Source organism: Bidens hawaiensis, unplaced genomic scaffold (genome assembly GCF_021521415.1).
Source record: "Bidens hawaiensis isolate Kalapana, Puna unplaced genomic scaffold, B.hawaiensis_p1.1 tig00000237_1, whole genome shotgun sequence".
Taxonomy (NCBI): domain Eukaryota; kingdom Viridiplantae; phylum Streptophyta; class Magnoliopsida; order Asterales; family Asteraceae; genus Bidens; species Bidens hawaiensis.
The window spans coordinates 7,440,849-7,461,041 of NW_027491021.1; the positions used below are offsets into that span (position 1 = coordinate 7,440,849).

The window sequence follows — 20,193 nt, forward strand, 5'->3', positions numbered from 1 at the left end:
CATTTTATCTTGCTCTTCCTTTGAGCTTGGACATTGAGACGCACTCAATATCGTTCCTCTTTGAATAGGTACCAAACCTCTCTTAGAGTTCTCCATCTTGAACCTTTTCAGGATTTTGTCAATTTATGCACTTTGGTTTAAACCTATCAACCACCTTGATCTATCCCTATAGATCTTTATTCCCAAAATATAGGCGGCTTCACCAAGATCTTTGATGGAAAAACAACTTCCAAGCCATGATTTTACATCTTCCATGGTTGGAATGTCATTCCCAAATAGTAGTATGTTATCAACATACAATACTAAGAAGGTAATGATGCTCCCACTAGCTTTCTTATACACACAAGCTTCATCACCATTTTTTATGAATCCAAATTTCTTAACTTCTTCATCAAAACGGTGATTCCAACTTCTCGATGCTTGTTTCAATCCATAGATTGATTTCTTTAACTTGCATACTTTGTTAGGATGTTGTGGATCGACGAAACCTTTGGGTTGAACCATATAGACATCTTCCTCAAGATGCCCATTTAGAAAAGCGGTTTTGACATCCATTTGCCATATCTCATAGTCATAATGTGCGGCTATGGCAAACAATATCCTAATAGACTTTAGCATTGCTACGGGAGAAAAAGTTTCATCATAGTCATCCCCTTGAGTTTGAGTGAAACCTTTTGCTACAATTCTTGCTTTATAAGTATCCAAGTTTCCATGCATATCTGTTTTCTTCTTGAAAACCCACTTACTTCCAACCGGTTTGGAATTAAGAGGTGGTACAACCAAATCCCATACTTGGTTGTCATGCATGGATTGCATCTCTACGTTCATGGATTCAAGCCATTTGTCACAATCGGATTGTGACATTGCATCACGGTATGTGGTGGGTTCATCCGAATTTACCACATAGCATCCATCCATGAAAAATCCATATCTTTCGGGTGGATGTTTAATTCTACCGGATTTGCGAACGTTTAGTGTGTTTTGATCAACCATTTCATCATTCTCAACAACCTCTTGTTGATTGCTAGTGTCAACCAAACGTGTATCGGCTTGTGGTTCTCGATCCTTCTCGAGTTCCACTGTTCTACTAGTACCTTACATAAGGAACTTAGTTTCCAAGAACTCGGCCTTTCGAGCAACGAACACTTTTTGCTCGGTTGGGTTGTAGAAATAATATCCCATGGAGTCCTTGGGATATCCTACAAAGATACACTTAGTGGACCGACTCTTGACATAAGCCTCATAACCCCATACCTTTAAATATGTTAATGATGGAGCCCTTCATTCCATATTTCAAAAGGTGTCTTGTCCACTTTCTTGGTTGGGGCCATATTTAGAATACGGGCCGCGGAGAGCAAAGCGAAACCCCAAAATGATAGAGGCAATGTGCTTCTAACCATCTAGATCGAACCATATCTAATAGAGTTCGATTTCTCCTCTCGGACACACCATTGTGTTGTGGTGTTCCGAGTGGAGTAAGTTGTGAGATGATCCCACAACTTCTAAGATGATCTTGGAAAGCATCACTTAGGTATTCACCCCGTCTATCCGAACGAAGTACTTTGATGGTTTTATCGAGTTGATTTTGTACTTCATTTTGGAAGATTTTGAACATTTCAAAAGCTTCATCTTTGTGTCTTAACAAGTACACATACCCATAACGACTATAGTCATCAATAAAGGTAATGAAGTATCTTTCACCATTCCTTGTCATTGCCTTAAAAGGACCACATACATCCGAATGTATGATACCTAATAAGTCTTTTACCCTTTGGTTTGTTCCACTAAAGGGGTCCTCGGTCATCTTTCCTAACATACAAGACTCGCATTTATCGAATGAATCATCACTTGATTCCAAAAGACCATTCTTTTGAAGTGTATGTATGCGATCTTTGTTTATGTGACCAAGACGACAATGCCAAAGATAAGTTTTACTCAAATCCATTTTGAATCTTTTGGTGCTTGATTGGTACAACAATTTATCATAAGATGTGTTATCATGAACTAATTCATAAATGCCATTAGATAGCATTGCTTTAAAATAAAATACATCATTCATGAAAACATAAATACAATCATCCATAAACTTAAAATCATAACCATATTGTCTTAACAAGGAAACGGAGATAATATTCCTAGTCAAACTAGGAGCATACAAAACATTATTTAAAATAACTTCCAAACCATTTGGAAGCTTCAAAATTTAGTCCCCTCGGGCTTCGACAATAACCTTTGCTCCGTTGCCCATGAAGAGATTAATATCTCTTTTCTTGAATCCTTCATTTCCTTTGAACCCCTGCAACAAATTGCAAATATGAGTTCCACATCCGGTATCCAATACCCATGTGTTAGAGGAAATAATATTAAGATCAACATGAATCATGAAAGTTGTACCCGAGGTTTTCCCCGCATCCCTCTTAGCTTTCAACTCTTTTAGATAGGTTGGACAATTCCTCATCTAATGCCCTATCTCCCCACATCCAAAACACGGATTCTCCGCGCAAACCTTTGGCTTCTTTTCTTTTGGTTTGGGTGGTCCCGCTTTCGCCTTTCCCTTGAACTTAGCCATGACTTGTCCCTTACCTTTGGCAACCTTTGCCTTAGGTTCCGAGTGATGCCTCTTCCTATTGCTTCCCTCATTGATCATGAGAACGGGTAAAACCTTTTTACCCATTCCCGTCTCGGCCGTCTTGAGCATTGCATGAAGCTCACCAATGCTCTTGTCCCACCCATTCATGTTAATTCATAACAAAAGTCTCAAATTTCTTCGTTAGCCCATTTAGGATCAAATCCGTGGCTAACTCATTTGAGACGCGACAATTAAGGCGCTCGAGACGATCAATGTGGCTTTTCATCTTAAGCACATAGGAGGAAACGGATTGGGTTTCTTCCATACGACATGCATGAAGCGCTCGAACCGTTTCGAAGCGTTCCACCCTAGCTTGTGTAAGGAACATTTCCTTAAGTTGGGTGATCATGTCGTATGCCCCATGAAGTTCAAAATCCTTTTGAATTTCAGGAATCATAGTTCTCAACATGAGGCAAGAAACTTGCACAGAATCCTCATTGTGCTTTACCCAATTGTTATAGTTATCGGCATCGTCAATGCTAGGTTCTTCGGGAATAGGCTCGTCTATCACGTAATATTTCTTTTCTTGCTTGAGAACGGTTCTCAAGTTTCGATACCAATCCATAAAGTTGGTATAGTTTAGACGATCCTTATCGAGAATAGATCTTAGTGATAGGTTGTTAACGGGTGGAATAATAACGTTATGTGGATTGTTGATTGCGGCCATCTACAAATATAACAAAGCTCAATTTTAGTATTTTCGATATCAATAATTAATTTTAATTGTTAATACCCTTTATGTCTCCTAGACAATTAATGATTAAAATCTAGAACCCAACGTTACATTCAAATAGTAGTTAGGTGACCTTTATCCTACTATTTAAATTAACAAGGTAGTCAACGTTTGACAATTGCAACCCTTTGCAACTTCTAGTTTCATGGGATCGGTTAAACATCTTATGTTTAGTTGGCATGTTTAATCCCATCAACACCATTGTATACCATGCTTCGGTGACCCTATTCACATGGTTTCCAATTTAAGTCGTCCTACTTATACACACGTGTGAGTTTACATATACAAGTGGTTAGGTGACCTTTATCCCACTTATATGGTAAACCCACCTCAAACTCCCAAGTTTTCTCCAACATGGTTAGGTGACCTTTATCCCATATCGAGTTCCCAAGTGATTCGAGTGTTGTATAAAAGGATGGTGTTCGACTTATTTTATAAAAGGGATTTTAGTTTTTAAATTCTAGATTGGAAAACCTTTTATGTACCTTTCATTTGCATGCATTCAAATGTATGGTATTAAGTTGAAAAACCCATTTTCAAAATTCCTATTAATAAAACCCATTTTATTATGAAATCATTAGACTTTAATAAAACCAATTTTTATTACCTAATGATTTCTAAGGAACCAATTTTATGCTAGTTGTTGATTTTAAGAAGTTAGCAAACCATATTGCAATAACACAAACAAAAGAAAATCAACCATGTAAGCATAAAACATACAACCACAAGTTCATAACCATAGCCTCCTAATGTTGACTACACTTGTTGACCGAAGACAAGTGTCTCAAAAAGGTCTTTCCTAAGGGACCTGAAAGGACATAATCTTGTGTCGGTGAACTCCCACTTGATCCCGCATCCAAATGCTCCAAGTGTTCACCCCCGTGTTGTGGTCTCCACTTTATTTGGGCTTCTATCCTTGCATCTTCTTTTACAAAATATGTCCTAATACATTTTTCTAGTAAAAGAAATGAATCTAATCTACTTATTATTACAAACCAAATGAATGAATAAATAGATTACAAACCCAAATAAATATTACAACCATATCGAATGAACAAACAACCACTTGAATGAACAAACACATCAACACAATCATTCAACCAAATACAAGGCCATGACTATCCCGGCTTGTCTTCAAAATAACAATGGAGGCACAAAACGGCCAGATAATAATAATAATGTCATAGGTGCTTGTGCGACTTGTAGCCGAACCTGCAAAAAAATTATCAACTAAAAGTGGATGTATTACAAGGTTCCCATCCTCGGGCAAATTATGTGGTGTGCCCAACCTACGTTGGCGCGTGGCCGTTTGGGATATTATTAGGCTCCCGACCTTTATGTTTGGCGCGTGGCCATGTGGGATATTATTAGGCTCCCGACCTTTATGTTTGGCGCGTGGCCATGTGGGATATTATTAGGCTCCCGACCTTTATGTTTAGCGCGTGGCCGTTTGGGATATTATTAAGCTTCCGACCTTTATGTTTGGCGCGTGGCCATGTGGGATATTATTAGGCTCCCGACCTTTATGTTTGGCGCGTGGCCGTTTGGGATATTATTAGGCTCCCGACCTTTAAGTGTTTGGCGCGTGGCCATGTGGGATATTATTAGGCTCCCGACCTTTATGTTTGGCGCGTGGCCGTTTGGGATATTATTAGGCTCCCGACCTTTATGTTTGGCGCGTGGCCGTTTGGGATATTATTAGGCTCCCGACCTTTAAGTGTGGCGCGTAGCCGTAGGTTTTGCATTAATATAAGCACTAAATAATTCTTTATGCCATTTCATGCAAATCTTTTATACTCATACTTTTCGTTTTGTTTTATTTTGATTGTTAAACCAAAATCAATATAGGCAAAAAGTTTGAGGTTTTGTAAAAACTTGTGAAGTAATTCACTTACTTGAGGAATTTGTAACCAAGCATGTGCTATTATTTGCGTTCCGGGGCTTGGACGCAAGGATTCCATGCATCTGACGCGAGACTTTTTTTTTTTTGTGGAAACGACACCATCTAATCGAGGAAGGCTTCCATAATTTACTTCCATCTTGTTACAAAGATGAAGGGGTGGAGTGTAAATAAATCAAACCCTTGCTTTGATAACTTTGAAAGGTTGAAACAGAGCATGGCGAACACAACAGAAGGATGTCCGATGGTGATCGGGGTTGTTCAGCTATGGCGCGGATGTAGACCGCGGGAGCTGGTGTTAACCCAGCGTGCGTCAGAGACCCGAGGTTGTCGGCGTGGACCCGCCAGAGCACAAATGAAGCTCGCGGTAGTTGGTGCTGACCTGCCCGCGCTGATTAGTTTTGGATCGCCAGCGTAAGCGACCCGCGGTGTTCATAAGAAACCCGCGGCGTGCACGTGACCGGCGACGGTAGTGCTTACACTTGACCCTCGGTAATTTGTGTTGGCTCCCTGAAGGGCATTGATACACTATTAAAGGAAGCTTGCAAGTTGGCGAAACTATAACTCACCAGAATGTCGGATCGCGGTTATGACCCACGGGTGGCATTGCCAGCCCGCAGGAATTGATACGCGGATCGCGGTTATGACCCGCGGGTGGCATTTCCAGCCCGCAGGTGTTGATAGGCGGATAGCGGTTGTGACCTGGGTGACATTGCGAACTCGCTGGTGTTAATACGTGGCGGCACGCGGCATGGCGGCGAAGTGTTGACGCGCGGCTGCGCGCATGATGTATGAAGGCGTAGTGCACTATCAGCAGTGGCGCGCAAGCATGTCGGTGGAGTGAAACATGTGCATGGCGCGCATGCATGGCGGCGGATTGTTCATCTGCGGAAGCGCACGCATGGCGGCGTAGAGTTGATCAGCGGGACACGTATGCATGCATGGTGACGCGATGATCCTTAGCTCGCATACATGGTGACGTATTGTTGAAACCCATCGGCGCACATGAACGGTGGTCGGGTGCTTACCTGCGGAACTTGCAGGTGACCCGCCTTGGTCAGAGTTTGTTATGTCGGAGCACGGCGCCCATGAATGGTGTCGTCTTCCAAGCTCATATTGTACTATTTTTGACCCGCATGGGGTCGTCTTCCAACCCGCATGGGGTTTTGATCCGCGGTGCGCATGCATGGCGGCGGAGCGGTTACTCGCGGGCGCGCATGCATTGAGGCGGAGTCTTCTGCGCAAAACCGAAGGCATGGGGTCGTCTTCCGACCCACATGGTGGTTTCCGCGGGCGCGCATGCATGGCGACTGTAAGGCCCCGTTACCGGTAGCCCTACTTTCGTGTTGGATTTACTCATAAACACAGTTCTAAATATCAGAGTTAATTAAAACATTTACGCGGAATATAAAACTTTCATAAACATTACATAATTCATAACTTGTCTCAAAACATCCTTTGTCTTTCAACATTAAAGCATTAAAATTAAAACATCATAAGTCTTCAGATGCCAGACTCTTGTTCAGTGCCATGTGTCTCCTCAAGCGAGCTGCCTCATCCTACTCACCTGCGTGCATACTAAAAGTCAGCTACGCTGAGTGAGTTCTAGATAATCACATAATCATACCATTCACATAACATTATATTCTTTCATTCATACTTTCATACTTTCATACTTTCTTACTTTCTTACTTTCTTTTGTATTAACTTACCTTCATATCTTACGTTATAAAGAGCATTACACCCTACATTCCTCGAGTATTATTAGGGCTCGGTACCCTCCTTCCTCGAGTATTATTAGGGCTCGGTACCCTCCTTCCTCGAGTATTATTAGGGCTCGGTACCCTCCTTCCTCGAGTATTATTAGGGCTCGGTACCCTCTTTCCTCGAGTATTATTAGGGCTCGGTTTCCCTCTTTCCACGAGTATTATTAGGGCTCGGTTTCCCTCTTTCCTCGAATATTAGTAGGGTTCGGTTCCCTAGTTCTCGAATATTAGTAGGGTTCGATTCCCTCTTCGTTACCATACAACCATACATCATACCTCGAGTATTATTAGGGCTCGGTACCCTTTTCGTAACCATACAACCATGCAACCGTCATTTCCTTCTTTTATTAACTTTATCACGTTCATACACATAAGCATACATATCATACTTACCTTACACATAGCGTTACAACCTGACAGTACGTGCAATATCCGAAGATCGTTCACGTACCATCAAGCAATCATTCCTACATATCATATCATTCACATAAGGCATACACTTATCTCTTAGGATAAGCGTATTAACAAACATATCGAGTATGCACACAGCCCCGAAAACATAACACATAAATGGGGCTAGAAACTCACCTGAACACGGTTACGTTCACCGTTAATCATAATCCCTTTCTTCAGTTGTGCACGGCTGACTGTATAACAAGTATACGTATCAATTAACTATCACTTCTCATAATGTATTTCTATCTTTATATGACCCACAACGAACGGGGGTCCGGGGGCAGCGCCCCTGGCAGCGGGGTCTAGGGGCGGCAGCCCCTAGCAGGGTCCAAGGGGCAGAGCCCCTGGCTGGGGTCGAGCTGCCAGGTCAGCTTGGAAAAATTTTATTTCCATTAACTGTCTTAACACATTTTTCATTAGGTTTTTAATTTATTTTCTAATCGAACTTGGCTTTAGGCGAAGTTAAACCTTAGGCGAACTTAGCTTTAGGCGAAGTTAAACCTTAGGCGAACTTAGCTTTAGGCGAAGTTGTCATCAGGCGAACTTGGCTTTAGGCGAAGTTAAGCCTCAGGCGAACTTAGCTCTAGGCGAAGTTGTCATCAGGCGAACTTAGCTTTAGGCGAAGTTGCCATCAGGCGAACTTAGCTTGCAGGCGAAGTTCATCAGGCGAACTTGTCTTGCAGGCGAAGTTCATCAGGCGAACTTGACTTGCAGGCGAAGTTCATCCCTTTGAAGGCGAAGTTGCCCAGATGAAGGCGAAGTTGCCCAGATAGCCGCAGTTTCGGTTTCTGTCCAACATTTCGAGCGATTTTAACACCCTTGTTACGGTTCAACATCACCCACTACGCTTCCCAACCATTTTCGGTCGTTTATACACTAAAAGCTCGGATCTTTAAACTTCAAAGATCAAGAATCATACCTTTTTGAGCTTGTTTGGGTCTTGTTTATTTGCTTAATCACAACTAGTCTCTCTCTCTCACACTCTCGGATCTCGCCTCTCTCTTCCGGCCGCCGGCGGTTGAGGTGTGTGGTGTGTGTGTTTTGGAAGTGTTAGAGAGTATGGTAAAAATGAAGATATTTTGGGATTTTGGGGGTATTTATATCCCTGAAATCCCATTCTCATTTAACCCATCTCAATTAATCCAAGTCCAAGACCCGCTCCTTACCCGATATTAATTAATTACGCGAAATCACTAAACATAACTTCCTTTATTCATCATTAAAATTTTAGGATGTTACAGCGACGGAGTGATGACTCGCGGGCGCGCATGCATCACGGCGGAGCATGGATATTTCCGCGGTGGCGGAGTTTTTTCGAGACTGTTAAACTTTAGTTGCTCCGGTGGTGATGGAGGAGCACCGATATGCGTGTGTGGGTGACCTCCAGCTGTTTGGAATTTATTCTAAGGAACACACATGTGACCCGCGGTAAGTGACCCTTAGCGTTCATAAAGACCCGCGACGTTCATAAGAGACCCGTGTTAAGTGACCCTCGGCAGTGTGCATGCATGGAAGTGGAAACTTGATCTCCGGTGACGCGCATGCATGGCGGCGGAGTCTTGATCCTCGGCCGTGCGCATGCATGGCGGCGGAGAGAGGACCCGCCGGCGCGCATGCATGGTGGCACGCAGGTGTTGACCCGCGGGTGGTATTGCCAACCCGCAGGTGTTGATACGTGGCGGCACGCAGCATGGTTACGACCCGTGGGTGGCATTGCCAACCCGCAGGTGTTCATACGCGGATCTCGGTTATGACCCGCGGCTGACGGTAGCGTACAAGCGGGTCTATCCTTCGCATGTGTATAAACTTTTTCGGTCATAGCGGACTTTGTGGATCTGACAAGCGGGAGGCGCGGTTCCTCGGCGGAGGTGGTGTGCATGCATGGCGGTGGAGTGATGATCCTCGGCAGTACGCATGCATGGAAGCAGAGACTTGATCTCTGGTGGCGTGCATGCATGGCAATAGAGTCTTGACACTCGGCACTGCGCATGCATGGCGTCGGGGTGTTCCTCCGATGCGGCGCATGCATGGCCGGGAGAGTTCGTCCGCAGCGCACTTGTATGGCGTCGGAGTGTTCCTCCGATGCGGCTTCCTCCAAGGCGACGCATGCATGGCGAGGAGTGTTCCTCCGATGCGGCGCATGCATGGAAACAAAAAGGTGATCCGTGGGCGTACATGCATGGCGGCTAGTTGTTTCGCAGGGCACCTGTTCATGGCGGCGGAATGCATCATCCAAGGCGGCGCGCATGCATGATGACGGGTCGTTGATCCGCGGGGTCGCGCATGCAAGGCATCGGAGCATTCCGCCGTTGTTGGTTTCATGTGTACGACTTAGGGAAAGTTCTCCGGAGTCACGATGCAGAAAAGGTATGAAGGGTTCAGAGGTTGTCCCCTTAATAGGATACAAAGCATAGGCATGTTGTACTATGTGTTATGCGAGTTGTACCCTTCCCTTTAAAATATCTTCATACTGATGGTGACACCTCTTTTCTAGCTCCGAGAATATTTACCACTCAAAGTTCAGTGGGTTTTTTCAAAAATGTAGATCTGAAATGTGATTATTGCTCAAACAAGCTCGCGTATGAAGAAATCTGAATCAGATCTGGTCTCCATTACACAAAAAACTCAGATCTATAACCCAGATCTGTAATTCTCGATTTGTAATCGTGAAAAAACAGATCTGAAGCTTGGAGTAGAGAAGATCTAAAACCATCATAGATCCGGAGGCTTGACCGTCCAAATCAGGTAGTTTTAATATATTTTTTTTTATACTTCAAGATCTGGATTTTTCTAGAGAGGAAAAAATCCTAGATCTGGAATATTTCATGGATAGATCTGAGAACCGAGACAAAAATCAAGACGTGGTTCGTTGCCGGTCCCACGGATGGCGCCAATGAAGAAACATGAATTGAATCTGACCTGATCCATGACGATGTTCCCCGGTCTTCGAGATGAACGAACCACGACTCGATCTTCTTCTCCGGTAGCTTGAGATCTAACCAAATCTCGGATCGTCTTCTACGGGATGATGTAACCAAATCTCGCTCTCCTCCGCTCAGATCTGCAATGGTTTTTGGGGGTGTGGAGGTGACTGCTAAGAAATCTCGAGGATTTCTTGTTTACAGACACAAAAATGGTTATGGTGGTTGCTCTTATTGAGAACAACCTTTAATAAGGAGGTGGAGACCTCCTTATATAGGGAGCCTCATGGCCACCATCATGGTACCCTAATGGGCCTAGCCCAGTTAGGGTTACCTCCACAAAACCCCCTCAGCCCAATAATATTGTATTAGTCCATATAATAAAATAAGCCAAACATAATAAATTAAGGTCGTAAGCCGGGTTTAGTACCATACCCCTACAATAAAAATGTTAAGCTTAATTGCTTAATACTACAATGTCAACATTAGCTGACATATCGTTCTTTCATATATTTCCTTTCACTCATTTTCCATGTTAATAATAAATTATATACTATAAATAAAAATATTTTCTTATAAATATATTGAAGTTTATACAATCAATTAATGCGAAATATACTCCATGATTTGCCAGCCACCCAAAAAGATTTTGTCACTCCACGTCCACATTAAATTGGAAGACACAAAAACAACACCACAATAAAAGAAATAAAAGATTATATGACATTGTTCTTGGTAGTCAAACAAACACGATGATCGGGAATGAGACATATACATAATATAAAAGCTAGCTAAGATGGAGCAAATATGAGGTGGAGATGCGGACGACGAATATTAATATACCGTATCCACAAATGTTTATCCTCACACATACCAACATACGTCGACAACGTATCTACTTGTATAGTTGTATTGTAGCTTTGGTCGTTGTCAATCTTTATATCCTTGTACGCACGAAGTATGTATGTGATAGTAAACTTGAGTGTAGTTTGGCGGATAAATATTGCATATAAATAAAAATGTTAAGCTTAATTGCTTATAATACTACAATGTCAACATTAGCTGACATATCGTTCTTTCATATATTTCCTTTCACTCATTTTCCATGTTAATAATAAATTATATACTATAAAAAAGATCTTTCAACACATTATTGTTACGTGCATACAAAAACTGTTATATTGCATATAAATAAAAATGTTAAGCTTAATTGCTTATAATACTACAATGTCAACATTAGCTGACATATCGTTCTTTCATATATTTCCTTTCACTCATTTTCCATGTTAATAATAAATTATATACTATAAATAAAAATAATTTCTTATAAATATATTGAAGTTTATACAATCAATTAATGCGAAATATACTCCATGATTTGCCAGCCACCCAAAAAGATTTTGTCACTCCACGTCCACATTAAATTGGAAGACACAAAAACAACACCACAATAAAAGAAATAAAAGATTATATGACATTGTTCTTGGTAGTCAAACAAACACGATGATCGGGAATGAGACATATACATAATATAAAAGCTAGCTAAGATGGAGCAAAGATGAGGTGGAGATGCGGACGACGAATATTAATATACCGTATCCACAAATGTTTATCCTCACACATACCAACATACGTCGACAACGTATCTACTTGTATAGTTGTATTGTAGCTTTGGTCGTTGTCAATCTTTATATCCTTGTACGCACGAAGTATGTATGTGATAGTAAACTTGAGTGTAGTTTGGCAGATAAATATTAACATAATTGCTAGGAAAATATGAGGTGGAGATGTGGACGAATATTAAAATACGATATCCACCACTATTTATCCTTTACATCCAACATATATACGTGGAGGCCGTATGTATTTGTTTTGCTTTCTAGAATTGGTCGTTGTTGATCTTTATATCCTTATATGAACAAAGAATGTATGTGATATTAACGTGATATAAAAGTCTAGTGTATGAACAAAGGCTTTGAAGGCCAAGTTATAATAAAATTACAAAATAATAGAAACTTATAATATGCGGTTTTAATTTTGAGATTTTATGTCAAAACGTTTCAAAATTCACATTATAACATGAAATAATGGAAAATATTGAGATTGAACGTGATAGAACGTGGTTTTTGGGCATTTCTAAACTCATGTAATAGATATTCATATCTATACAAGTAAAATATAGTATTTGTGTTTCACATGTGGATAAAAATCGTCGTCGTCGTCCTCGTTATATCCTACCAATAGCAAAGTTATGATAGGGTCTGAGAAGGGTAATATGTAGACAGCATTACCTCTACCCCGTATGAATAGAGAGGCTGCTTCTGGTGAGACCCCTGGCTCGATAGTAGTTTTGCATCAAGTCTTGGACATAATGCGCATAACACTCAACCATCGGCACACCGGTCGATTGGTGCATGTACCCTTGTCTTTCGGCTATCAACACCACCACATGATGCCTGATTAACCTTCCGCCACTTTTAACATTATTTTCCCGATATTAGTAAAATAACGTCAAAATTAGTATAATTTCACTTTTGCCACTTGAGGGTTCACACATATATACATTATATATGCGCGCACCTCAAGCAGGGCGTTGTGGATAAAAATACACACACAACATAAAAGATTCATTATAAGACTATGGGGTTACGATCTTGGGACTAATATGATATCCGTGAAAAACGTTCATTTATCCAAATTAAAACTTAATATATTATAAATTTTAATAATATATAATAAATAGAAAGCTGAAATTATAAAAAATTGAAATTATTAAAAATATTGAATTTTCATAAATATAACAGAGTATCTTATATATTAAGTTGATTTTTTAGATGATTTCCGGTTCTAGTTCTGGATAATAGGCATAACACTGACCATTTAAAAAAAATAGTGATCAAAACATGTTTCATATCCAACTCGTTACCATCACATTCACTACCAACTACGTTGACATCCGTTACAAGTTACAACATCAATATCTGTTCATATTCACATGTTTACATTTTGTGTTTCATTCTTATTTATTTATTTATTTATTTATTTATTGTTAAATAAATAAACAATGATATAAAATCAAACTTACATACCTTCTTTCTTTTAGTAACCTTTTTAACCTTTGAAAATATGAATAAAGAATTTTGGGCCGAGGTTTACGATGACGTTGGGCTCAGTGAGGCCTTTAATAACCAGTCTACCACTCTACACACAAGATTACAAATTACATACTCAAATATATTATTCGCATGCAGGATCTATGCAATACTCCTGTAAAGCAAGTTCAATCTTTAACATCGACACATTGTACTCGCAACCACAGAAACCCCTTGAGAGTTGTCTGAAGTTCACACTTGGTCGTCAGAGCTTCGGAAGCCTGAAATTGAGGGGCGGGAGAAGAATAAGAGTCTCGTCTCATCTTTCAGCTGGAGTTAAGGCTCTCCTGTAAAAACTCTTCTTTTGGTGTAGCTAGGGAGGGAAGAGACGGGGTTCTTCCTTTCCTAGCGGCTAAAACCTTTATACTGTTTCCTATTAATTCGCTTGGTTCACCATTGGCCCAACAGAAGCCCACCAAAACGCGAACTCAAAGAACTCATTTGTTGCCCAACTTTAGTTCTTTTCTTAGTGCCCCAAGTCCAAAGTCCAAATCCAAATTTCATTTCTTTTATATACTTTATAACCGTTTTAGCGCATTTAATAAATTATAATACTTAAATACATTATTAATCTTCATCTAAGTTTTGTTTTCGATTGAAGGATAACCTGATTATGATTTTAGGTATAAATTGTAGTTAAGAACTCGATCTTAATTTTAATATAGATTGGTACCAAAAACTCAATTGGTGATTATAAATGATCGCTTAGGTTAAAGAAGAAGAAAAAAAAAAAAAAAAAAACCCTTGGTACTGATTATGTGTGTTTGTCAAACTTTGTGGTTTTCATATGAGGTTTTGTTGTATCATTAGCTTTAAAGTTACCCAAAAAAAAATGTGCATTAAGATTTTTTTTTTTCGGTAACCTGTCTTGCTTATGAGTAAAGAAATCTTTATTATATAATAGTAATAGTAATAGTACACCATGCAAGTATTATGATTACATCAAGATCATAAATCCGTAATGTTATAATAAAAAGTGTGTGTGTGTTGTGTGAATAATATCTGTGTAGTTTAGAGTTCATCTTTGAGAGATGATGATGATGTAGGGTTGTTTGCAGTGTTCTTGATAGGATAAGAGGCTTCCATTGCTATGCCACAAATGCCTCTTTTATCTGATATTCCTCTTTGCATCCTTATGTATCCTTTTTCTCCCCAATCTTCACCCCATGAGTTCTTAACTATCCAATACTTAGTTCCATCTAGTGTTGTACCATATCCGACGGCTGCTACTCCATGATCCAGTTCGGTTCCACACTCTCCGGTAAAGACTCCCTGTTACATTATTATTATACAAAGATAGCATTTTTTTTTAACTTTTCATGTTTTAAGAATCCATGCATAAAGATACCCAAGTTTTATATTTTTAAATTTTGTATAAAGCTTTGTTTTTTTTGGTTGATCATGAGAACCCTTAAGAAAAACCGACGGCCCAGCAATACCATGCCAACCAATTGACCATGTAACTACAACTTACTTTAGGTAGATGGAAATTAAGGGGTTAAGGCAAGAATGATCAAAAGTTTGTGTTAAGTATCAAGAATGTGTACATAAAGATATCCCATCATTAAGTTTTAGCTCTTTTACTCAAAGAGTTCTTCAAGTTTAAATATTTGCTCACAAAAATCTTTTCTTTCCTAATTTTCGATCGAGTTAGCCTTTATAAGTACCAAGAACATGTTGTATTGTATTACCTCTGAATAGAACTGAAAAGGTCCAGCATCAATGGCAACAGAAACAGGCTGGTGAGCTACTGCTTTCATAAGCGCCCGCTCATTATTTTTAGGTACATCCTCATGTCCATCGATTGATACCACCGGAGAATTCACCTATCAAGAAAAAAACCGAAATCATTAGAGTTTATGGTCAAAAACATGACTTGAAGAACTATGTTATGCTTAGAAGTTAATTAAGATTGTACCTTTTGAGAATCACACTTTCCATCTAAAGCTGTATAAGGATAATAATCCTCCTTAGTTAGACCACCTGTCTTTTTAATAAAGTCAAACGCGACGTCCATTAGACCGCCGTTACACCCTTGATTTTCTGACGTGTCGCAATCTACCAGCTCTTGTTCTGATAACGACACTAGCTCATTTGTTTTAATCTTGTTTATTCCTTCAACCGCGGCCACAGTTGAAAACGCCCAACAACTTCCTGTAATAAAAAAAACATAACAAAATATCACTACTTTAAAAAGTCGTACATGCATTGATGCAAATTTATTACAGTAGTGTTTAGTAAACATTTAGTCATTTACCACATTGCCCTTGGTTTTTCACAGGGGTGACAACCCCTTTCTTTCTCCAATCAACAGAAGTAGGGACACTTTCGACATTCGCATACATAAACGTCTTGTTACCAATTCGATCCCCTTGAAGCATCCTATGATGACGAATCTTGGAACCCGCATACACACTTCTAAACTCATGGCTAGTCATGTCCGCAAACTTGTTAAGCTTAAGCTTATAAGACTTATCCATCTTGTTAGTTTCATGAACATGCAACACATTGGCTTTAAACACGTTGAACCGCCTACGCTTCTCTTCGTGGTTTTCCGCTACTTTATGGTGGCTACGCCACCTCTCGTACATTTCCCACAAAGTATCATCGGTTTCGAGCTCGTTTTCATGGAAATCGAAGCTCCATGCAAGGCCTAGAACTAAAGATAATGAAAGAGATACTAAAAGAAACTTGTTGAGTGCCATTTGGTTGATTTTCTTTGATGAAAGTTGTGAACTTGAGTGTGGTTTATATAGAGGAAAGATTTAAGGGTGGTTTAAAGAGTGTAAGATTGATAATCTTGAAATGGATACAAGTTGTTTGATCATGGTAAAAAGGTTCCTTATGGGCATGAACAACTATCAAGATTCAATAATGGAGTTACAGAGAGAGAGAAGAATGCGTGTGGTGTAAAAATTAATCAAAAAGTGTTTGAAAATAGCAAAAGTTTAGTGATATCATATCGGGCAAGTGATTGGAGGGTAGGGGGGAGTGGTGTACGGGTGTTAAACGGGTCGTGTTTACGGATTGGCGGTCTAACCTGACCCGAACCTAAAATTTAATACGAACTCGAACACGACTCGAACCTGAAAATCATGTAAGCCACGTGAACCTGAACACGACCCACATGCTTGTGGGTTGACCAGCACCTGAAAATCGTGTGAGACACATGAACCCGAACACAACCCACATACTTGTGGGTTGATCTGAACGCGACCTGAACCCCGAAAATAGTGTAAGACAGGTAAATCCAAACACGACCCACGACCCGTTTGACCGAAAGTTTTTTTATTTATTTCACTTATTAATATTTTGAGTCTACATTTCACAACAAAAAGAAGCTACAATTTTATATAAAAATTAGATACGCAACCAATTTAGTTTGTCATAAACACATAAGAAAAAAAAAAGAATTAAACCGGTCAATCCATGAATCTGTCATATTGACACATACTCGACCTGTTTAGCTAAACAGGCTCATAGGTTCGAGCTGAACCTAACCCAAATCTATTTAAACCCAAGCCTACAAATTTCATGTTAGGGTTATATTATGCTTTCGTGTGATGCCATAATTTCACACTACCCTATGGGTGTGGGTGGTGATATATGCATTGCATACACGTTAGGAGGATGCAAATGGGGAAAAGCGACAAATAATATTGGTTTCTTTGTTGTGCACATCTCATTTTTCTTGTTACATTACATATATGCCATTTATAGTGTTTTTTTGGGTTGCTTCAAACTTTGAATAAAATGGTGGATAATGTTATAGCGTAAGATCAGAAATTTTTATTTTTAGATTTCCCCTTACATAGTCTGGTGCGCAAATCTAAAAGCCCTCAATGCAATATCAGCTTGTGTGTTACGTATGGGCATTTGTAAATAATCATTTTAAAGAAAACTACGAATGTAAATATTTGTAAATAAATCCAACAAGCTACAAGGCTTAAGAAAGTTGCAAACTGTATATAATATAAACTGTTGTTTATATATTATCGTACATATAAAATATTTACTAAAGAACTGGAACTTATTTCGCAAATTAAAATTTTGAAAGAAACTGATTTAGAAATGGATTTTGTTAAACTAATATGAATTTAAAGAAATTAGGATGTATCAAAAGAATTTTGAATGCATTTTCAACCTGAGAAGACAGTGTAAAAAAAACATTGAATCTATCAATACGGATTAAACCTGCTAGTCGATAGCTCACCACTGTCACCACCCCCAAACTTGTCACAACCTTTGACGCTATCGCCACAGTTGCTATCACACCTCTTATGTCACGATGGCCCCAACCTAGTAGGTGCCACTGCCACCACCACATATTTGACAACGCCAATGGCGGGGTAGTATGACCATATCGATGGCATGGGTAATGACGTTGGTGACGGTGGTGGGGTTGCGGGGCTATGTTGGTGTAACGTTGGTGGGCTTGCGGGGCTGGTTATGTTGGTGAAACGAAGGTGGGTGATGTGTATGCGTGTATTGATGTTGATCTGAAGTTATGGCTAGCATCTTTAACTTACAAGTTTTGCATTCAGTCTTGGCCCGACTTGAGATCAGGCCTACACATAGTGACATAGACACTAAGGGTATGTTTGGCAAAACTAGCTGGTAGCTGTAGCTTTTTAGATATATTTAGGTGTTTGACAGAGTAGCTGAAGCTTTTTAGATATATTTAGGTATTTGGCAGAGTAGCTGGAGCTTTTAATAAAATTAATTGGGTGCCAGCACGGTGCGGCAGAGTGCGCGCGCAACCTGAGATCAACCGCATAATCAGTGTCAGTACGTGATTCACTTGATATTAGTGCACGCATAACCCGAATGCAAACGTATACTTCGTGCAAAGACAGCAAGCGTGTAATTGTGGCGAAAATCAAGAAACAAAACTAAAATATACAGTAATTTCAAATATATAGTTTTTTAAAAACAACCTCTTTTGATTTAAAACCCTTTCCGACCCGACACCGTTTTTAATCTGAAACATGTTCTGGCCTGGCCCCTTTTGACCCAAAACCGTACCGACACGAACTAAACTAAATTAACCTTTTTTTATCGATTCGTTCCGACCCTAATTTGGTCTTACACATGACCCGAGCTCTTCTGACTCGACCGTTGCCAATTGTAACCGGTAAAGAAGTATATCAATATCATACTCAAATTAAAGAGAATAAAATGCTCTTTTTTATGATGTAATGTGTTTAAAAAAATATTAACGTGTGAAAAAGTTATGGACTTTTAAAGAATCATGAGGGTAGTTAGTTTTAAATAAGGGTAAAATATGTAACTATTATATAAATTAACAAAAGTTGATAAAAATTTAAGTACTAAAATTGTAAAAGCTTGTAGCTTTTTCTCAAATGTTAGTATTCTCAAATGTTAGTAGTAATAGCGTTTAAAAAAAGAGCTTTTTCTCCTAATATAAAAGCTTCAAGCTCATTGAACCAAACAAGGCTTTTTGTTAGGTAGGAGCTTTTTTCTCAAAAGCTTGAAGCCCTTAAAACTCCTAAAAGCTTTTTGCCAAACACACCCTAACCCTATACCGGTTCAATCTTTGGTTTTGATTATATAGATATTTTGGTTTCAATCCAGCTCGATTTCAACCTAGCGCACCCTTGCTACTGTTATGGTAACATTTTTATTTTTTTTTCTTCCAAATTGTAGTACGTATTTATGATGTTTAGCTATTTACTCTATTATATGAAATATAAAATATAACGAATTAGGTTTAGGATTGAGTGAGATGTTAGGCTTGTAGCTTTTTAATGTCATATGACTTGTATGTGGTAATTGAGGTTTGTGATTGTTCAAACTACTTAAAGTAATTAAACAAACATGTTTAATAAAAATCTTTAGCAATTACATTATGTCTCGACTTATAATAGAAAATAATAATTTTCCTAAAATCTTTATCATATATAGCAACTAAATCATTCTTCTAGGTTCAATCACTTCAATCACTTTAGTCATGTTATGAGTCGATTGGACATGTGATGCGAACGGCTTCGGTTAAGATATACCAAACTAGTAACTCTGATTGTGGATAGTTTAATGGATACTTTTGTTGTAGTGCATATCCATGTTTAGACTTGAGGTTATGAGTTTTCGATATAAACAAGGTTTGTGTAATAATCTAAGTATAAGTTAATTACACAAATGTGATTTATAAACTTCCTCCTTTGTAAAACAACATTCTTCTTATTTTTACAACTTTAGATATTTCAATCATACAACTTCAAGAATCGACTTCTCATTTATGTTAGCTATGTGTTAAGAGATACTTTTGTGAAGCTCTCATTGAGAACATTCACACAAGGAGTATTTGTGCAATGTTAACGCAAACAATATGGACCAAATATATAATTTATAGAAGTTATGCATCAAATGATAATATTATGATTAAGCCACGTAAGTCATCCGTGTAACTAACTTCAAAGATTAGATAAGTGTCTTAGGTTATGTTTATTTAAGTTGTTTAAGTGATTTATTTCAACTCTGAATATTGTACATTACTTTTTAAATAAAAATAAAATTTTAAACCATTTTATAATAACTTTGGAACTCAAAATTTCTTACCTTCATACAATAATCCATTTGTTTCTTATTTGTTCACATGCATCTTTCTTACCATAA

At 39.0% G+C, this 20,193-nt stretch overlaps 1 protein-coding gene across 1 annotated transcript; it reads right to left on the bottom strand.

The window, feature by feature from the left end:
• Positions 1-14,560: 14,560 nt before the first annotated feature.
• Positions 14,561-16,402, bottom strand: LOC143607151 (vignain-like). Its single transcript, XM_077082719.1, has 4 exons — positions 15,815-16,402; positions 15,476-15,711; positions 15,249-15,383; positions 14,561-14,829 (listed from the first exon to the last, which is right to left on the bottom strand). The coding sequence occupies exons 1-4, from the start codon at positions 16,260-16,262 to the stop codon at positions 14,569-14,571; spliced, it is 1,080 nt and encodes a 359-aa protein (XP_076938834.1). The 5' UTR covers positions 16,263-16,402; the 3' UTR covers positions 14,561-14,568.
• Between the last annotated feature and the right edge of the window lie 3,791 nt (positions 16,403-20,193).